The sequence below is a fragment of the Notamacropus eugenii genome, chromosome 5, assembly GCF_028372415.1.
Source record: "Notamacropus eugenii isolate mMacEug1 chromosome 5, mMacEug1.pri_v2, whole genome shotgun sequence".
Taxonomy (NCBI): domain Eukaryota; kingdom Metazoa; phylum Chordata; class Mammalia; order Diprotodontia; family Macropodidae; genus Notamacropus; species Notamacropus eugenii.
This window is the reverse complement of record NC_092876.1, coordinates 9,350,717-9,367,790: the sequence shown is the minus strand read 5'-3', so window position 1 is coordinate 9,367,790 and position 17,074 is coordinate 9,350,717. Positions and strand designations below refer to the sequence as shown.

At 38.2% G+C, this 17,074-nt stretch overlaps 1 protein-coding gene across 3 annotated transcripts in view; it reads right to left on the bottom strand.

Annotated features, from left to right (window-relative positions):
* The window catches only part of LOC140503276 (probable small intestine urate exporter), a 39,628-nt gene extending 22,920 nt beyond the window's left edge, over positions 1 to 16,708 (bottom strand). For 2 of the 3 annotated variants that reach the window (XM_072607107.1, XM_072607105.1), the window contains exons 1-3: positions 16,599 to 16,708; positions 12,930 to 13,092; positions 6,703 to 6,878 (exon numbers count right to left, since the gene is read on the bottom strand). In XM_072607107.1, coding sequence (XP_072463208.1) covers positions 6,703 to 6,878; positions 12,930 to 13,023 — 270 coding nt within the window. In that variant the 5' untranslated portion in view covers positions 13,024 to 13,092; positions 16,599 to 16,708. Of the gene's footprint in view, positions 1 to 6,702; positions 6,879 to 12,929; positions 13,093 to 15,721; positions 15,813 to 16,598 lie in introns of those variants that run through there. The other variant, XM_072607106.1, reaches the window with a different exon arrangement.
* Positions 16,709 to 17,074: the final 366 nt, after the last annotated feature.

Genomic DNA, 17,074 nt, shown 5'->3' with positions numbered 1-17,074 from the left:
ATGAGACCCACCAGATTTGAACATGATTCTAGATGAGATGTGATTAGGACACAGGAAAGCAGAACTCTTACTGTGTCATTCTTTGAAACAAAGACACTCCTTATAAAGTCAAAGATGATGGTAACTTTTTGCCTATCATATCCTGGGGTTTACTATATTGATCTTAGAGTTCACTAGAACACCCAACAGTTTTTCAGGAAAATTGTTGCTTAACATGAGCCTTATGTGGGCCTTGTGAATTTGCATTTTTGAATCCACATGGAAGTTATGATGTTTACCTTTTTTAAGTTCCATCATGGACTTCTGGGTAAGGTGGCAGAATGAGAATACTTCTTGCTCTCCATTGCCACTTCCAGGTTCCCTTTGAGATGTATGCTATTCATATCTACCTATTAGCTGTTGCTTCAAGTCCCTACATTGCTCTCCTTTCTTGTGTCGTGAATTTGGTACATGGCTTACAAGCTTTCCCTCCTTCTCAACTTGTGCCTTCATAGCAAGACATCAACATACATGTTGAGTCTCCCTCAAGCTCCTTAATCACTCAGTCCCTCAATCTATTCCCACTTCCCATGAGCTACTCCTTCATGCCACCTCAGCTATATACAAAGGTGATGATGCCTATCATCTTGCATCACCCACAATTGAATCACTTCTGTGTTCAAGAATTGTGAAATTTCCTTATGTGATCATAATCTACTGGCATTTTCCTTCTCCTTTTCCCTTCCCTTACAAAATCCTATGCTTCATCTGCACTGGGACCCCCAGATGTGTTGACCCCTTTATTCTCTACCAGGCCATTTCCCTTGCATTAGTGGCTCCCCCGTTTTGACTGCTTGGTGCCAAAATTCAGTCCTACATTGTTTGTTTCCCTTCACTCCCTAACCTCTATCACTTCAGCCATTAGGCCCTTCCAAGCCTCAGTTTTGGATCACTCATAGTGTTCACTTCTGTTGTTCCTGCACAAGTGCTGCTGATCATGGGAAGAGAAAATTACAGTTATTCCAATGGGATGCTCTACGCATTTTTGTTTCACAATCTCAACTGGATCCTCACTGCTACTAAGCAATCTTATTGTAATTCCCTTATTAACCTACTCTCCCATTGTCCATAGATGATCTCAAACTTTTCTTTCTTCTTCAAACCTCCTATGGCTTCCCCTACCCCTACCTTGCCATGGAGGTCACTGCTTTATAATTTTCAGAAATAAAATTGAGGCCATTCACTGTGAGTTCTCTCTTTCTTTTCTTTTTCATCTCCTATCACTGTGATGTCTTCTGCCTTACCCTCTTCCTTCACTCATCTCTCATGACGAAGTGGCCTTACTAACGCTACGCCCTCCACTTGTTTCAGTAATCCCATTATCTATCATCTCTACTCTATTACTTATTTTCAGTCTCTTCCTTTCTACTGCCTCATTTCCCGCTGCCTACAAATGTGCTCATGTCCTCTCTATTCTGAAACAATCCTCACTTTATTCCTTGCATCCAAACTAATGATTGACCTATATCTCTTTTACCCTTTGTAGTTAATCTCCTTGAAAAAGCCATCTACAATAACTGTCTCCACTTTATCTCCTCCTATTCACTTCTTCATCCCTTCCAGTCTGTCTTTTGTCCTTATTATTCCATCAAACCTGTTCCTCCAAAGTTTATGATGATTTCATATTTTCCAAATGACTAGGCTTTTCTCAGTGCCCATTCTCCTTGACCTCTCTGCAGTCTTTGAACCTGTGAGCACCTCCCACTTGATATTTTCTTCTCTAGCTTTCTCTACACCACTCTCTCCTGCTTCTCTTCTTACCTGTTTGACTGCTGCTTCTCTGTCTCCTTTTCTGGATCATTATAGAGATCATTCCCTTTAAACCACAGGTGTTTCTCAGGATTCTGACCTAGGCCCATTGTCTTCTCTTTCTACTCTGCTTCACTTGGTGATCTCATCATCTCTGATGGATTTAAATAGCTGATGATTATCCCATCAGTTTATCATGCCCAACATCTCTGCTGATCTTCAATATTTCATCTCCAACTGCCTTTGAGACGTCTGGAACTGGATATGCAGTAGAAATCTTAATCTCACCCTGTCCAGAATTTAACACTATCTTACCCCCTTATCAATCCCCTCCCCATATTCCCTGTAACTACGGAAGGTAACATCATTCTTCTGGTGCCTTAGGCTTCTGGACTCTTCACTCCCATATCCAAGCTGTTACCAAGGCTTGTTGATTTCACTTTTGAAGCATCTCTAACATATTCCACCTTCTCTCCTCTGACACTGCATCCATCCTGGTGCAGACTATCATGATTGTTGTTGTTGTTCAGTTGCATCTGACCCTTTGTGAGCCCATCTGGAGCTTTCTTGGCAACGATACTGGAAATGTTAGACATCTCTTTCTCCAGTTCATTTTACAGATAAATAGCTGAGGTATACAGGATTAAATGATTTATTCAGGGTCACACAAGCAAGCTAATAAGTGAAGCCAGATGTGAACTCAGGAAAATGAGTCTTTCTGACTCCAAACCCAGTGCACCACCTAGCTGCCCACAGATCCTCATTACCTCACACAATAGCTGTTGGTGGGTTTACCTGCCACAAGTCTCTCCCCAGTCCATTATATTCTCCATTCAGCCATCAAAGTGATTTCCCTATGCTGAAAGTTCAGCCATGTCACTCACCAGGCTCAACAAAACTCAATAGCTCTCTACTCCATCCAGGATACAAAATGCTCTGTTTGGCATTCCAAGTCCTTCATCACTTAATTGGCTCCTACCGTTCCAGTCTTCTTATAACTTACTGCCCAACAAGTACTCTTTGATTCAGTTACACTGGCCTCCTGGCTGTTCTAGAAACCACACTATCCATCTCTTAACTTTGGGTATATACTCTGGCCCCCATTCTGGGAATATACTCCCTCATCACGTCACTGTACTGATTTTGTGGTATCCTTTGTTTGCTGTCCTTCCTTCATTCTTGGAAATGACCAAACTAACATCAGTATGTTAAGGTCAAGATATGGTATGATGTGACCAATATGAGCTTGGAAGTCTCTGTCATACACTGGGCACAGATCATTCACATCGATATTTGGAGTGGAGCTATCTTTACATTTGTGCACCTCAAGTTTCTTTTGAGCTACTGCAATTCTCTTTTGGTTATAGAGCACAGTGCCTTCTTTGATGCAGGAACTCCATGCTGGAAGGTCCTATGCTGTTGTCTTCCAGGTCTCACAATTAATTCCAAAGTTCTTCAAAGACTTTGAAAATTGTGTGAATTCTCTAACTCTGTGAGAGATGTTCTGAGTCTCTCTTTTAGAGAGATGTCTATTTGGCATTCAAACAATGTGTCTAGCCCATCTGAGTTGTGTTGTGTGCAGTAGAGTTTGAATGCTTGCTCAGTCAATGCTATTACTTCCTATTTCACCTGTATATAGCTTGCTTTGTAGGTGCTTGCTTGTCATGTCCCTCATTAGATTGTGAGTGCCTTGAGAACAGGGAGTTTCTTTTGTTTTTCATTTAGACACCCAGCACTTATCATGTAATAGGTGCTTAATTATTGTTTATTGATCAATTTACCAGGAAACTTTGGATATAATGTTTTGGGGAATTTTCTTTATGGATCTTTCAGGAGGTGTCTGGTGTATTCTTTCAGTTTCTACTTTTCACTCTTCCAAGAGATCTGGGCAGCTTTTCTTTTATGATTTCATGAAACAGGATATCTAGGTTCTTTTTTTGGATTTCTTTTTTTTCAAGGCAATGTATTAATTATTTAAGTGATTTTCATTTGACTTCTAATTACTTTGTTAGGAAATGCACCCCCTCTTTGATGTTTTCATATTTTGACTTTGTTTTAATTTTTAATTGTCTTATAGAGTCATTATCTCTTGTTTTGTCCATTGTTATTTTCAAGAAATTTGTTTCTTGAACAAGGTTTTGTGTCTTGTGTGTGTTTTTTACAAATGAAGAATCTGAAACAGAGTTTAAGTGACTTGTTAAGGATCACGCAGTTAGTAAATGTCTGAGGACAGTTTTAAACTCATTTCTTCTTGACTCCAATCCACCATGCCACCTACCTGCTTATTTTTGTGTGTACAGCAGAAGAGAGGATTCAAAATATACAGCAGCAAATTTTCCTTTCAAGAAAGCCTACATAACAAATGCTACACATTTTGTCAAGGGTTGTCCATCTTTTCTTTGCTTCCTTGTAAGTTGTCTTTTGTTTTCTACTGTGCACTTTTTACTTTTTTCATTTTTCCCCCTTCCTTTCCCTAGAATGCTAAAATTAAACACACTCACACACACATGCATATACCTATATGTATGTGTGTCTGTACAGTTGTGTACATATGCATATATAAGCACACATGTAAACACGTATGTACACTTACACGCACATACATACATAAAGGTATTTATAAAGATGCTCATATGTAGACATGTACATTCATATGCATCTATGTAATATCATACAATACTTATTTGTCCTCTGTTTCTCTGAGAGTGGGTAACATCTTCCTTCATAAGTCCAAGTCTTTCCATATTTTTCAAACCTACCAACTCATTCTTTCCCAACCATATCAATATTCCAACCTTCTTCTGTCTGGTTATTTTCAATAGTTCAGAGCAATATTGATTAGTATGGCTGACATATAGCATAATTTCCCTATTTTTCTCTTTTAATTGAATCTATTTTAATTTTAATTTCATCTGAGATCATGATTATGATTCTTGCTTTTTTTCCGTAATAAATTCTAATTGTGATCTTTATTTTATGTTTGTGTGCATCTCTTGTTTCCTACCCTTCCTCACTACTCTACTTTACTTCTACTCATTACCTTTTCCTCCTGTTATGTAATCTACCACCCCCACCCTAGAGATCTTTTCTTTATTTTCTCCCCTTCCCTGTCCCCTTAGCCTTTTATTTCTTTCTGAATTTAGAAAAGTTTTATGTCCATATATATGTATGTATTGTTCCCTCTTTAACATATTCACAACAAGATAGGGTTCTAGAACTACCAGTCCTCCTCCCCCACCTAATCCATCTGTGTCAGCTCTTCCTCTCACACCTCATTTGCATAAGATAATTATACTTTTGACTTTTCTTTGATGGTCTACATTTTTGTATCACTTCATACTCAGCTCTACCCCAAACTTTCTTTCAAGTCACCCAGTTATTAATGACAATCTTAGACAAATGATTTACATTATCCCATATAAAATGTAAACAGTGTGTTCTTCTTGAGTTCTTCTACTCATTGATAGTCCTTGAGTCTTCGATACTTATTTTATTTTTTTCTTGGATTCTGCATGTTAAACTTTCTGTTGAGGTCAGGAGTTCATGCAACAAAATCTTGAAAGTTTGGAAATTCACTAAATGCCCATTTTTTTTTCCATTCAGGATTATGCTTCACTTTGCTGGCTATTCTATTTTTGACCTCAACCTCAGTTCTTTTTGTCTTCCGTATTTGGTGTTCCAAGATATGTGGCCTTTTAATGCAGCTACTGCTAGGTTTTATGTGATTATGATGGTGGTTCTGCCATATTTGAATGTTTTATTTTTCTTGTTGCTCATAATATTTGGTCCTTGAACATCTAGCTATGATATCCCTGTAGGTTTCCTTGTAAGATCTCTTTCAGTTGGGATAGGTGGATTTTTCCTATTTCTATGTTTCCCTCTTGTTCTAACACTTAGGGCAATTATCTTTAATCATTTCTTATATTATTGTGTCAAGATGCAGTTTTTGATTGCAGGTTACAGGTAGTCTGATTATTGATTTGTTTTCTCTTCTTGACCTGTTTTCTAGATCAGTTTTTTTTATTATGGGATGTTTCACTTTCTCCGTTATTTTTTCATTCTAGATGTTTTGTTTTCTTATTTCTTGATCTGTTATATCTTGCCTGGATTCTACTTCCCCAATTCTAAATTTCAAGGAGTTATTTTCTTCCTTTAGATTCTGGATCTCCTTTTCTACTTGGTTTACTTTTCAAAATTCTTTTCACTTTTCTTTTTTCTTCGTTTTTCGTAATTTTCAAAAAATTCCTTAATCTTCCTTATTGTAATTTTAAAATTATTTTTAAGTTCTTCTATAAATTATTTTTGAGCAAGTGAAAATATGATATTACTCATTGGGATAGAAGAGGCTTTTTTCTTCACTATCAGTACTCTATGTAGAGGCCTCCACTGTACCCTTATATACTCTCTCCTCCTGCCAAATTGAGCTATCTACCATCAATGGATATCAGTATATGGTTAATGTACCCCAGCTTGTTTTGTCCCTTTGCTGACATTGTTCCCTGCACCAGTACCTACTCATTCCAGTATCAGTCCTGAAGATATTCATAGTTCAACTAAAGAGGCACATCCTCCAAGAAAATCATCCCTTTTCCAACCAGTGATGATTTTTTAATCTTATCAGATGTTGATGCATTTTGAAGTCTTACATATTTATATTATGACTCATCTATTATTTTTTGATATATGTTTAACTTCCCAGTTTCAGAGAACTTTAAATTAAAAAGAGATCTCAGTGTCCATCTAGTCTAGCACATGCACATATATTACTAATGAGATCAGGAGCTCTTAAATGGAAAGGATCTTATGTAATTTATTATTAGTTTAGTGTCTACTCCAATGTGTATCATATATAGTAGTTGCAATAAATGTCTGCTTTTGAAATTAAGGAAAAAGTTGGAGATGTCGTTGACTTACCCCTGTATCTGCAGTGGCATCAGGATATCCGTTTGTAGAAACATTGGATTGATTTGACTGGCCTGTGTGGTTCACCATGGCAATGATGGCGATACTCAGACTGAAATTTTGTGTGCACATTATTAAGTTACAGCAATGTATCATGATGGCCATGGCATATCTCATTGAACAGAACCCTTCAAGAGAGAGACCAAGATGAAAATTATGCAGTAGTTGTATGAATAGATTAATTTTCTTTTTAAGAAAAAGGAAATCACAAAGTCTCTCAAAGATTATTCCTTTTCTATTTAGAGTCACACAGTTTTTGTTTGCCAACTGGACTGAAGAGTATTACACAAAAGAGAAATGGAGTTGAGTGGTAGGTGACAAATTGATAAAGAAACACAGAATGTCAGATGAATGGTAGAATCACTGAAATAACAAATGCAGTCAGGATGAAACAAGAATTAGCTTGACTTTGGGCATGTTTTGTTTGAGGTACTATTGAGACATTCCAACAGGTGGAAGTATCTTAAGCTGGAGCTGTCCTGTTGATAGTTACAGATGCATATCTGTTGCCTCAGAGAAATGTTAAAGATGAAAATATAAAATTGGGAATCATTTCCATATGGTTAATTCCAAAGAAAAGAATACATTTGGCAAACAGAAAAATTATAGAAGAAGAGGAGGATGAAGGAAAGGACTGTAGAAAATTCAAATTGAGAGGGTAGGAAGAAGTGGATGATTCAACGAAAGGGATGTATAGGGAGAAATCTAGTAGCCAGGATCAGGAAGCGGCAGAGTTGGCATTTGGTAGAGCTAGAACTGATATTGTCATCTGAGTAGATACTACAAGCCACCTTGACAGACAGAAGGAATTTGAGGAATGAGTCAGAAGTTTGAGTGAGAGGCAAGATCTAATTAGTTACAGGAGACTTTGATTGTCCGTATTTGATGGAACTTTCTTTCTGCCTAAAAAGAGTACTTTTATCTATTTTACTACCCTTGAAAATAATTTCATTTTTCAAAACCAATACAGGGAAACTCCATCCTGGATTTTATTTTCATCAAAAAAAAGGAACTGGTTATTTTAATGGTAATGACACAAAACTTGGAAGGGGGATGGGGTGGGAAGTAATCATCAATTTTGTGTCTGTGTGTGTATGTGTGTGTATGAGAGAGAGACAGAGACAGAGAGACAGAGAGAGGGAGAGAGAGAGAGAGAGAGAGAGAGAGAGAGAGAGAGAGAGAGAGAGAGAGAGAGAGAGAGAGAGAGAGAGAGAGAAATGCAAGCTAGGTATAGTCTCAGTGTGTGTTCGTCCTTCATTGCCAAAGAAGACCATGCCATCAGAGAAATAATGACAAGACTTTCACTTGACTTTCTTTTGAGTGAGGGAGGGCTGAGGTAGAGTCTATTAGTCCAGATTAAGGGACAGAATTTTGTTTTTAAAGAGTGAAGAGAAAGCACACATAGGGGTCCATAAAAAGGAGAAGTTAGCCTAGGAGGCATGGAAAACTGTCAAGAGTAAGATTCTGAAGGTCCATAGTGTTTTCAAAGGAAGAGGCAGAGAGGGAATTATCTAGATTCATGGCTCCTCACCTTTTTTCATATCATTTGTCACAGTGGTTACATGAGTCAGTTCCTTCTCAGGATGTTTTAAAATATATGAAGCAAAATTCATAACATTGCAAAGGAAAATAATCACATTGAAATATGGTTATAATCTACTTAAAAAAAATTAATGGACTCCAGATTAAGAAGCCCTATGTAGATATTGTTATGACTGCAAAGGGAACTCATAAACTGACTTAGATATTTTATTGATTTAGATACATAAATAGCGAAAACGAAAAAAAATGAAGGGACAGGGCTGAAGCTAAGGATTGGTAGGATGATGACAACTCATAGTAGAAGAAAAAGCAAAGATGTCAAGGAGAAAGAACTTTGGACCAGAAGGCACAGAACTAGAATGACTAATAGATATTTACAGAAGAGTTTTCACAGGAAAAGTGTAAATAAACATTTATTTATAACAGTGCACTGCAACTGGAGCTTGTAATTATAAGCACCTATGACCAATGATGAATGGAGCATGATGAGAGACCCATACCTCTGTTTCTTGTGATAGACATTCCAGGAATGGATAACATCCAGCAACATTCTGCCCAAGACATAACAACTTTATCCTCCATATATACATTCTAAGGCACATGTGTTCTGGGAAAATACATCCCATTTCTTCACCAACATTTGTTTAAAAAAATAGATGGACCTCAAAAAGATTATAATGATTTTATAAGTTGAAGTTTTTAGTGTAATATTTTTTAATCAGTCATTCAATCACCACATATTATTATTACCACCATGTCCTAAGCAGGGTGCTGGGGATACAAATCCAAAGAAAGAAATAGTCTCTATGTACAAAGAACTTATGTCCTCATAAGGGAAGCAAAAAGAGTACATAACAATATGCACTTTAAAAAATAATGTGAAGAAATAAAAATAAGCAAAATGGAATAAGTAGATTTGGGAGAATTGTGGAGATTAAGAAGGACTTCCTAAAGAAGATGGTGCTTTGGGGTGCCTGTCAAAGGAAGTGAATGACTCTGTAAGATTGTAGTAAGCATTCAGACAATTCCAGGAATGTGTGACTGACACTGCAAGGGGCACAGGTGGGAGAAGGAGCATCTTGTGTGAAGAACACAGAGAAAACCAATGTAAGAGGATCTTGGATCACAGAATGTGGCAGAGCAAGTAAAGTAAGTACGTAAAGTAAGCAAGTAAGGCTTAAGAGAAAGGTTGGGACTAGGTTATGAAGAACTTTCAAGGTTAAACAGAGGAGTTTATATTTTATTCTAGAGGTAATAAAATGCCACTGCAATGCAGGGGGATGGGGACACGTGTATTTAATGAATTTGTGTTAAATATAGATCCTCGTATTTAAGGAACATGACCCTGGGAGCACTGAGTAGGATGGAGTGGAGTAGTGAGGGAATCGACGTGAGCAGAAGTGTTAAGAAGCTCTTGTCCAATACAGGTGAGTCATGATGAAGACCTGAATTAAGTTGTTAGTTATATGAGGAGGGGAAAAAAAGAGCCATATGATCTGATGCTGAGTGAAAGGAGCAAAACCAGGAGAACTTTGTACACAGCAACAACCACAGTGTGAGAGGACTTTTTCTGGTAGACTTAGAACTTCATTGCAATGCAAGGACTTGAAAAATTCCCAATGGCCTTTAAAGGCAAAATGTCTTCCACATCCAGAGAAAGAACGATGGAATTCAATCCAGATTGTAGTGGATCAGTTTCTTTTGTATAATATTTTGATTTGTTATGTGATTTCTCCCATTTCTTTTAATTCTACCCAGCATGACTACAGTGAAAATGTAATTAATCGGAATGTATGTGTAGAACCTATATAAAATTGTATCCCATTTGGGGAGGGTGAGGGGAATTGGGGGGAGGGAGGGGGAGGGAGGGAAAGACAAAATCTCGGTTTTATGGTAGTGATTGTGGAACATTGAAAACAAATAAAAAAATGAAACAAAATATTCCTAAAAACTCCAGTTTCAAGTGTTCAATATACAGCTGAGATGCGGGACTGAAGTTCAGAGGAGATCCTGGGACTGGATTTCATAAGTGACTGTTATGTGCCTGAGAATGTACTGAGTCTTTGTGGTGGATATAGAAGAAACTAATCAAGTACAGTTAGGTCAAATCAAGAAAAACCTATAAAGCACCTACTATGTGCCAGGTACTGTGCTAAGCTCTGAGAAAGCTACAAAATCAGTTTCTACTTTTGAGGACGTCATAATCTAATGGGGGGGACAACATAGAAACAACTATGGGCAAACATGATAAAGACAGGATCACCTGCAGTGATGTCAGAGGGAAGACACTAAGATTAAGAAGAACCAGAAAGGGCTTCATACAAAAGATGAGACTAGTTGAGATTTAAAGTAAGCCAGGGAGACCAGGAAAGTAGAGATGGAGGAGAGGATGGCAGACATGGGGGTCAGTCAATGAAAATACCCAGAGATGGGAAACAGGCTGTTCTGTTGCAGGAATAGCAACAGAAGTTGTTAATTACCTTCATCATTAATTAACCTTGTCATTTCTTTACTTCATCAATCAGATCAATTTACATCACTCCACTTGTCTGAGCACATGATACATGTTCAACCACAGGAGAAACGGTGGTATGGGATATAATAAAAAATTCTTTATTCACGGGCGGTCAAGTTTCTGTTTGTATAAAGTGCTCAGGAATACAGGAAAAATAAGAGAACTCCTTGACATTTAGCCATGTGAACCTGTACAAATTACTTATCTTCCCTTTGCCTTCCCTTCCTTATCTGTAAAATGGGGATAATTATAACACCTTCAGTTGATGTGAGGATTATTGTAAGAATGAAATACGGTAATACTTGTGAAGTATTTAGCACAGTGCTTGGCTCATAGAGGCATTGTATAAATGTTACTGTAATGTTGCAATTGTTGATGATTTCAGTAACCAAGTCTGGGATTTGGCAAGTGCGACTATTGATAAGCTAAGGGGGCAAGGAATTTGAGTGGAGATAGCAATGGAGAGGTGAATTGCTTCACCAATCGGTTGACATAGGGAAGGGAGAACAGAATAGCGAATGTAAGTGCAACGTCCTGGGAAAGAACTGGGGCCGCAGGTTGTAGAGACCATGGTGAGGAAAAGCAGGATTATGGGTCATAAGGCATCAGAAGATAGAATCACCAACAATAGTGGTCAGATAACAGAATTGTGGAATTTCTGAACAGAGAAATAAAATACTTGAGTTTGATCTAAAGAATCCCAAAAGTAATTTCTTTGTACCTCTCTTCAGACACTTATGATGTTCCATAACTATATTTTCATGTGTGAGTTAACACATGGAAGAAACAAGTGGCTTATTGTGCTCTCTTCTGTACTGGGACTAAATGCACACAAACAAGACAGTCTTTGCACTGAAGGAACTTAAATTCTAACATGGGGAGAAAAAATACAGAAATAGTCAGAGAGGAACATTTTGGAGTGTGTGGTCAGGAGAGAATGGTGATTCAAGTAAGGGGGAAGTTGATTGATATGTCCTTCTCAGAAATCGTAGTATCCATTTGATTTCTATCCTAAGAGATAGAGTGGAAATGCTAGTGAGAAAGGGATGGGAGTATGTCCACTACCATAAGTCTGAGACTGGGCTAGACCAGGAGCTTTCCAATCAGAATCCAGCATCACAGGGGTGGAACCTTCAGTTCTGGACTGATGCACATCATGGAACGGATACATATGTCTGGGGAAGGATGTCTTGGCCAATAGTTATCACTATATTACTCTATTACTGTATCTACTTCTCTATTACCGTCTGTTACTTCATCTATTTACCATGTTTTGTTTTATCTATTACAGTTTTTTGTTATTTACGTTAGCTTTTCTTCCCACTTTACTCCTGATCTTCTTTCCTTTCAGTTACTTTATCACCAAGACCTGAGACCATGGCTGAGAGGACATAGCCTTAAGCATTCTCTCTGTTACCCCTCTAACCCACTAGCTTTCTAGTTTAGGAAACCATAATCAAATTCTTACTGCCACTGTTTTTGTGAAGTGTGTTTCAATCTAAACCCATGAATTTATTTAACCATCCCCTTTAAATTTGACAGCTAGGTGGCATAGAGGACAGAATGTGGGACTTGGAAGGTCTGTGTTCCAATCTTGCCTCATATAACTGTGTGACTCCTGGCCAAGTCATTTAACCCCTTTAGCCCTTCATCTCTAGGATGGGGACAATAAATTTGCAATTTTGGGAGAATCAAATGAGATGACATATATAGCATTAAATAAATACTAGCTATCATGATGATCACTTCAAAACCAAAATACCCTTGCGATCAGTACTCCTCTTAATAAGTTTTCTTTGTGTAACACTATGTAAGTTCCTTGAAGGACAGGACTGACTTTGATATTGGATCTTTCTCCCTGGCACTTAACTCAGTCCTTGGAACATAGTAAGCACTTAATGAATATGATTTCAGTTATTCATCCATTCAGTTGTATAATTCCAAGAGAAAAAATAATGTTTCATATTCATCTCTGCAACTTCCATAATGCCTCTCCCAGTTCTTTGTATCCAGCATATAATCAATAAATTTGTAGGACTGAACTGCATTGAATTTGAGAGCTCTTCAGGCATGCATGCTTGAGTGGGGAGGATGGCACTTGGTGGCACTGTTTTGACCTTACTTTTCACTTGCTGGTGTGGCTGCTTCTTCCCTTCCTCTTCCTGTGGATTGGTGCTCTCCCTCTTCCCAGAGTTGGAACCTTCCAAAGAATCCATAAGGTTGGTCTTTTCTCAGGGGTTGACTTTCAGTTCTTGAAAAAACAATGTCCACAGCAGTCTGCAATTCTGAAATACAATGTTCTCATTACTCAGGTGTTTGAGTACTTTTCTCTAAATCATCATTACTGTCTAAAATCACAAAGAATACTAGGCTTTTGAAATTCATATTTTCAACTTCTAAGATGGATATTGATAATCATGTGAATTAAAATCAGCTCTGATGTTTACTATCCTCTACACATTGTAATATGTATGAATGTCATTCCAGAGGCCATTTGTTTTAGCTTGGGCATTTTCTTTTAACTTCTATAAAGTGATATTTCAAAATGTCCAAATGGTCGGTGAACAATAATTACTTAAGTGTCCACGTACTGAGTTCTAGGTACTGGGTTTACAAAGAAAAGCAAACTCCAGAAGAAACAAAAAAGTGAAACAGCCCCTCTCAGTCCCTGCTTTCAAGGAACTCACTATCTGATAGGAAAGACAATAGTATATACGTGGAGTTTATATAGGATCAGTTGGAGAGAATAGAGGAGAAGCACTGGAATTGTGAAAGATGTGATTTTCCTTGGGACTAGAAGGAAGCCAGAAAGCCTAGTGTGTTGAGACAGGAAGAGACAGTATTAGAGGCATCGGGGATGGCAAGGACAAGTACTTGGAGGTGGAAGATTAGAGTGTTGTGCCCAAGGAGTAGCACAGAGACCCCCATCACTGCCCATTCCTTGCTTATTGCCCTGTGAGCTAGGAAGCTTTTCCTCTTGTTAGGATAATTAGCCAAGAAAGAGGCTAGCAATTATGCTTTTGACATAAGTTAAACAAGGTATTTATGCACCTGTGCATAAATACTTATTATCATTAGCCCAAAGGTTACACCATGGTAGATTTGGAGTGTGAACTAAAAGGAGCTGCCTTCCTCACTAACATTCACCTCTTGTCAGTTTAAATCTCAGTGTATTTATTTAAATTTAGCTGCATTTAGAGGGGCAGTGCACTAGAGTGGGGAAGGGCATTGGCTCTGGAGTGAGAGGACCTTGGCTTGTTTCTGTATTAGGTGTGTGACCTTGAAGGAGTCACCTCTGTTGTCTGACTCTCACCTTCCTTCTTCGTAAAATTAAAGGGTTGAACCATATTTTCTTCTGAAACTTGTAGGGTTAAAGTTATGGTAATCAAGAGACAAGTGGACTTTGCTGACATTGTACCTGACTGGCCACCAATATCTCTAAGAGCCTTTGGCAGTTTTCCATCTTAAGTGTTTGTACATAGTTTGTCTTCAGCTTTGAGTTTCTCTTTGGTATGGCGTGCTTTGATCAGGCTATTAGGTCATTAAGTTTTTCTTGTTCAGTTGCTTCTGTCATGTTTAATTCTTCATAACCCCATTTGGGGTTTTCTTGGCAAAGATACTGGAGTGGTTTTTAATTTTCTTCTCCAGATTGTTTTAAAGATGAAGAAACTGAATAGACAGAGTAAAGTGACTTGCCCAGGGTCACACTGCAAGTCTGACCTCAGAACTGAAGTGAGGAAGGTGAGTGTTGCTGACTTTGTGCTGACATTATCCACTGCACTACCTAGATATTCCAGATAATGAAATAGAATGTCTTATTTTTGGACTTTGGTATATGATGGGTCAGATTGTATATCTCTGCTTTATTTCTCTTGTTTTCTGGTATCATGAGAATCTTCATAATATAACAGCCTGATGGTGTTTGGTTCTTGAGTCTTTTCAATGCTACACTTCCCCTTCCAATCTCAGTTGTCCATTTTCAGTTTCCCTTTCCAGGTAGAATTTGAAATCCCTACCTGTGGAACTACTATTTTAAAAAACCGTAAGATTTACATATTAAACATTTCATTTGTTTCCCTTGTGGGGCCCCTAAGAAGTGCCCAGATCACCCCTTGGTTATTCCTTATACTAATGATTCCAGCTCCTTTCAATAAGCAAACGTGGATACAAATATTTTACTTTAAAATAGAGAATCATGCCTTTAAAAAGAGAGTACATTAGATAGGGACTAGAACATACCAGGGCTGCTGTGGGAGGTATTCTCTCCTTAGGTATTAAAAATTTTCTCCATCATTTCCGGTACAAATGTCATTCACTTTCAGCAGAGAAAACAGACATGAAAGGAGCTTTGAGCAGCTCTGCTGTCTCCCTGTTGTCATTACTTATCCCATCATGCAGGTGGACGCTTTGCATGTTCTATGGGCCTCCTTTTTCTCCTAACATAGGTACTCAGTCCCTTTTTGCTCTCCAGTTCCCCTCACTGGCTTCAGCTCTTTTTAATGTTAGTTCACCCCAACCATCCATTCTTCCTGGCCAGTAGAAGTCAGATGTAGTATTCAATCTCTTTTGGGTATTTGTTCTTCTACCTTTAAAATGTAGGAACCTAAAATTTAATTTAATTAGAGGCAGCTGATGGCACAGTAGATTGAGCACTAGGCTTGGGGTCACAAGATCAGGGCTGAAATGGGGTCTTAGGCACTTACTAGCTGTTTGACCCTGGGCAAGTCACTTAAGCCTATTTGTTTCACTTAGCCTCAGCCATTTAAATTCAGTTTCCTCATCTGTCAAATGAGGTAGAGAAGGAAATGGTTAAACCACTCCAGTATCTTTGCCAAGCTACCCAAAATGGGGTCACAAAGTCAGATAGGACAAAAAATGAATGAACAAGAAAATGAGGAGAGTAATAGTACTTACCTTGAAGGGTTATGATGAGTCTCAAATGAGATGATATCTGTAAAAAGCACTTAGCACAGTGCCTGCATATGGAAATGCTTTCTTCCCTGTCTCCCCCTTCCTCCTCCTCCCTCACCCTTCCTTCTGCTGCCTCCCCCTGCCTCCCCTTCCCTCCCTCTCTCTCCATCGGACCCTCCCTCACTCCCCCCTCTCGTCCTCCCTCCTCCTCCATTCCTATATTGCCCATAGTCCTACTTAATAAATATCCAATTCAGAATGCGAACACAGATTCCTGGGTTCAAATAGGATTATATTTCTAAAGCTCTTGAAGATACTATAGAAGTATGGAAAATCTAATTAATCATAATTATTATCATCATTTTCACTAATTATTCAACTTCAAGCACATTCATCTTCCCCATACAGCATTTTGGTTGTCTGACATCCTACATCCCCATGAAGCTATTTCTCCCAAATTTCTCCTGGCAATCAAAAAGACTCTTCAGGTGCTCAATTCAATGTCACAATGATTAAAGTAATTCATCCCAGGCGACACTGGCATTTCAAAAGTAGATCTTAACAGGCAAAAGTAATCTTGAAGTTTGATGATATGTCCTGGAAATGTTTCTAAGCTAGAGGTCATTGTGGTTTATAAAGTGCACTGACCTCCATGACAATAATTACTCACTCCCTCTCTTATTTTACCTCTTTACCTCTTTTTGAGGGTGTACAATTTAAGGAATCAGTGTCACAGCTGTATTAGTATTATCCTCTCACTTTTCAATAGAGTCCTTTACAGGGAGGTTTAGGAAATTAGGTATTGCTTAGAGAAAGAGGAAGGGGGAAAACCTCATCAGTCCAAAATGGACATTTTAATCAGAAAATGTTAAGGACAAACCTGAGGAAGAATCAAATCCTTCTTTCCTCACTGAGATGCTCTCACCCTTTAACAGGATTTAGATTGCCAACAGCTTTCATCATGTGAGATCTTGTTTCATTTGAGATACTTTGACTTCACCTTTTCTAGATTAAAGTTCATTTTACTTTTTAGTTTAATTTTTAACTCTCCTTTTATTATCTCAAGAAACAGCTTGATGGTTAACTGGATAGAGATGATTGGAATTAGGATGAGTGCTCTCAAAGGCTTCCCTCTTTTTCATATAGACCAAAAACTAAACATTTACCAAATGTGTTAAGTACTTACAACATGCCAGGCATTATGCCAAACAGTGGGGCTAAAAATACAAGTATGGCGTGTGTGTGTGTGTGTGTGTGCGTGCGCGTGTGTGTGTGTGTGTGTGTGGTTCGTTGGTTTCCCCTATCCATACAGTTACCCTGTTTTTTAATGTATTTTTCATCTCCCACAGCTTATTT